At 40.9% G+C, this 4,114-nt stretch overlaps 1 protein-coding gene across 3 annotated transcripts in view; it reads right to left on the reverse strand.

The window, feature by feature from the left end:
* Nucleotides 1-1,929: 1,929 nt before the first annotated feature.
* ZNF570 (zinc finger protein 570) overlaps nt 1,930-4,114 on the reverse strand; it is a 17,430-nt gene continuing 15,245 nt past the window's right edge. For all 3 annotated transcript variants that reach the window (XM_023229426.2, XM_023229425.2, XM_023229427.1), the window contains one exon: nt 1,930-3,391. In XM_023229426.2, coding sequence (XP_023085194.1) covers nt 2,037-3,391 — 1,355 coding nt within the window. In that variant the 3' untranslated portion in view covers nt 1,930-2,036. The remainder of the gene's footprint in view (nt 3,392-4,114) is intronic.

Genomic DNA, 4,114 nt, shown 5'->3' on the forward strand with positions numbered 1-4,114 from the left:
AGGTGTGAGTCACCGCGCCCAGCCAGGGTGTGGTGCCTATTTAAGTGGACCATGTGAGTTTCTATGTTTATTGATTTTTTTTGTTAATTGTAATCATTTCTATTCCTTCCTTGATCTAAATATAGGTTCTGCATTCTTCCCAGTGAATTCTATTTTTCTTAATTGGTTTATCCAATTCATTATCTTTAGAAACTTCCTAAGACTGGCTATCAGCGTTATAGTTCCACTACCTGAGTTTATATCCACTACTAAGCTACAGTACAAAGACTACCATTTATGTTCTAAAATTTTTAGATTTTCCAAATTCTGAACTAGTGTTTTGCAGGAATGCTCTACTTTGTCCAATAAAGAATCTTGTTTTGATTGTGAGGAGTAAATGAGTTAATATATGTAGAGTATGTAAGACAGTGCCTGATGTGTAGTGGGCACTCAGTATATGTTAGCTATTATCCTTTATTGAATATCTGCTATATTTGACAGACTATGTGAAATACTTTACATGCAAATTTCTCATTTAATATGCACCAGTCTACAACAGACACTATTTCACTTAATACTAACATTTCTACAGTACAGTATCCTGCATTATTCCTATCTTAAGATTTAAAGAAAACCCTGAGGTTTATTTATTTATTTATTTATTTTTGAGACGGAGTCTTGCTGTGTCTCCTGGGCTGGAGTGCAGTGGCCGGATCTCAGCTCACTGCAAGCTCCGCCTCCCGGGTTCACGCCATTCTCCTGCCTCAGCCTCCCGAGTAGCTGGGACTACAGGCGCCCGCCACCTCGCCCGGCTAGTTTTTTGTATTTTTAGTAGAGACGGGGTTTCACCGTGTTAGCCAGGATGGTCTCGATCTTCTGACTTCATGATCCGCCCGTCTAGGCCTCCCAAAGTGCTGGGATTACAGGCTTGAGCCACCGCGCCCAGCCTTACCCTGAGGTTTAGATAAGTAAATTGCTCAAAGTCACACAATGCCATAGTAGTGTTGGAGCTATGATTTTCCAGAATCTAAGTTCTTCGTCCTGGGAAGTGCCTAGTGCCCAAAGAAGAAGACTGGAATAAAATAAGGCTGAATGGTGTGTAAGAACCAAATAACAAAAAGCCTCGCAGACAATTTTAAAGGCTGTGAATATTAGTCTAAGAACAATAACAAGCAAAAAAAAAAAAAAATTTTTAACTGGAGATAGTAATATGTGTTTTCTTTTCTTTTCTTTTCTTTGAGATGGAGTTTGCTCTTGTTACCCAGGTTGGAGTGCAATGGTGCCATCTCAGCTCACTGCAACCTCTGCCTCCCGGGTTCAAGTGAAGCTCCTGCCTCAGCCTCCAGAGTAGCTGGGATTACAAGTGTGCACTACCACGCCCGGCTAATTTTGTATTTTTAGTACAGATGGGGTTTCGCCATGTTAGTCTGGCTGGTCTCAAACTCCTGACCTCGGGTGATCCGCCCACCTCGGCCTCCCAAGTGTTGAGATTACAGGCGTGAGCCACCGTGCCCAGCCCATATGTTTTCTTATACTTTGAAAAGAACAGTTTGAGGCTGGGTGTGGTGGCTTATGCCTGTAATCCAGGCACTTTGGGAGGCCGAGACAGACAGATCGCTTGAGATCAGGAGTTCAAGACCAGCCCGGCCAACATGGCAAAACCCCATCTCTACTAAAAAATACAAAAATTAGCCAGGCATGGTGGTGCATGTCTGTAGTCCCAGCTACTCGGGAGGCTGAGGCACAAGAATTGCTTGAACCTTGGAGGCAGAGGCTGGGAGTCAGAGGTTGCAGTGAGCTGAGATCATCCCACTGCACTCCAGCCTGGGCAACAGAGCAAGACATTGTCTCAAAAATAAAAAAATATTTTTAAAAAGAAAGAAAAAAAAGATCAGTTTGAGTGCATTGTGGGAAATGGACTTAAAGGTAGCAAAAATAAATACAGGAAGACCTGTTTGAAAGCTATATTAGTAATCAGAGTGAGATGAATCGGACCAAGGTGACAACATTAAAGATAAAAAAGAGTACAAATTCTAGAAACATTTAGGATTCAGGATCTATAGGACTTGGTGATTGACTGGGTTGGGTGGTGACAGTGATTCCCCAATGTGAATTCTCTGGTGATGAGCAAGGTGTGCATGCTGCCTGAAGGTTTTTTTGCATTCCTTACATTCATAGGGTCTCTCTCCAGTATGAATTCTCTGATGTTGGGCAAGGGATCCACAGTAACTAAAAGCCTTTCCACAAACAGTACATTCGTAAGGTTTCTCTCCAGTATGAACTCGCTGATGTTGAGTAAGGGACGAGTCATTGCTAAAAGCCTTCCCACATTCGATACATTCATAGGGTTTCTCTCCAGTGTGAACTCTTTGATGCTGAGCAAGGTAGGCAATCTGGCTGAATGCTTTCCTACATTCCTGACACTTATAAGGCTTTTCTCCAGTATGAATTCTCTGATGTTGAGCAAGGTGTGAATTCTGGCTGAAGGCCTTTCCACATTCCTTACATTCATAGGGTCTCTCTCCAGTATGTATTCTCTGATGTACAGTAAGGTATGCACGAAGGCTAAACGCTTTCCCACAGACGTTACATTCATAGGGTTTCTCTCCTGTATGAACTCTCTGGTGTTGAGCAATGGATGATCTGTTGCTAAAAGCTTTCCCACATTCGATACATTCATAGGGTTTCTCTCCTGTATGAACTCTCTGGTGTTGAGCAAGGTAGGCAAACTGACTGAAGGCCTTTCGACATACCTTACATTCATAAGGTTTTTCTCCAGTATGAACTCGCAGATGTTGAACTAGATGTGCATTCTGACTGAAGGCTTTCCTACATTCCTTACATTCATAGGGTTTTTCTCCGGTGTGAATCCTCTGATGTTGAACAAGATTTGATCTCTGGCTGAAGGCTTTTCCACACTCTACACATTTATAGGGTTTCTCTCCAGTATGAATTCTTTGATGAAGAGTAAGGGATGAACTCTGGCTGAAGACTTTTTCACAGTCATTACATTTCAAAAGTTTCTTCTCTGCACAGACACTCTTGGGCTTAATACCCATTAAATTTTTTTTAAAGCTTCTCTTTTGTGTGTTATGTTTATGTACTTTCTCCTCTTTGGGGATTGTCTTTTGTGTACAAAGCAGTGGGTTCTGATGAAAACTTCCCCAAGATTTATATTCTTGTTCTCTTTCATCAACAAGGGGTTCTTCATGAGTGATTATCTCTTCCTTGAAACACGCCTTCTGATTCCCTGGTTGCCTTTCAAAATAGCCCTCACATTTCCACTCTTCTCTCAAACTGGAGTATTCAAGGTTATAGCTTGTAAGTGTTTCTATTATCTTCTGGGATTGATGTTCTTCATAAAAGTCCTGCTTTGGGGTTAATTCTTCAGTCTCACATATAGGCTCCCAGCCTGAAAAGTAATAATAAGAAAAAATGTCTCCTCTATTGAGTATCAGAAAGTACATTTAAGAAAGTACATCTGTAAAGTAAAATATGTGAGTTAAATAGCAAAACCCACAGGAACATTGGCTTTTGCAGTTCTGAAGTGTACAAGAAGAGAAACAGAAAACAGCTCATACAGAAACCTAAGAAGGAATAATTAGAGTTATAAAAGAAAAATCAGTAAATCTCAGGGCAGGAAGAAATTAGAGATGTGGTCAGAGCTGGTTACAATTTTATGCCTGTGTTAATAAAATAGTCACTGGGCTGGGCACGGTGGCTCAAGCCTGTAATCCCAGCACTTTGGGAGGCCGAGACAGGCGGATCACGAGGTCAGGAGATCGAGACCATCCTGGCTAACATGGTGAAACCTCGTCTCTACTAAAAAATACAAAAAATTAGCTGGGTGAGGTGGCGGGCGCCTGTAGTCCCAGCTACTCGGGAGGCTGAAGCAGGAGAATGGCGTGAACCTGGGAGGCGGAGCTTGCAGTGAGCTGAGATCCAGCCACTGCACTCCAGCCTGGGCGACAGAGCGAGACTCCGTCTTACAATAAAATAAAATAAAATAAAAAATAAAATAAAATAAAATAAAATAAATAAGATAAGAGAAATAAAATAAATAAAATAAAAATAAATAAATAAATAAATAAATTTAAAAAAAATAAAATAAAATAAAAAAATAAAAAAATAAAAA

Source organism: Piliocolobus tephrosceles, chromosome 21 (assembly GCF_002776525.5).
Source record: "Piliocolobus tephrosceles isolate RC106 chromosome 21, ASM277652v3, whole genome shotgun sequence".
In the NCBI taxonomy this organism is placed as follows: domain Eukaryota; kingdom Metazoa; phylum Chordata; class Mammalia; order Primates; family Cercopithecidae; genus Piliocolobus; species Piliocolobus tephrosceles.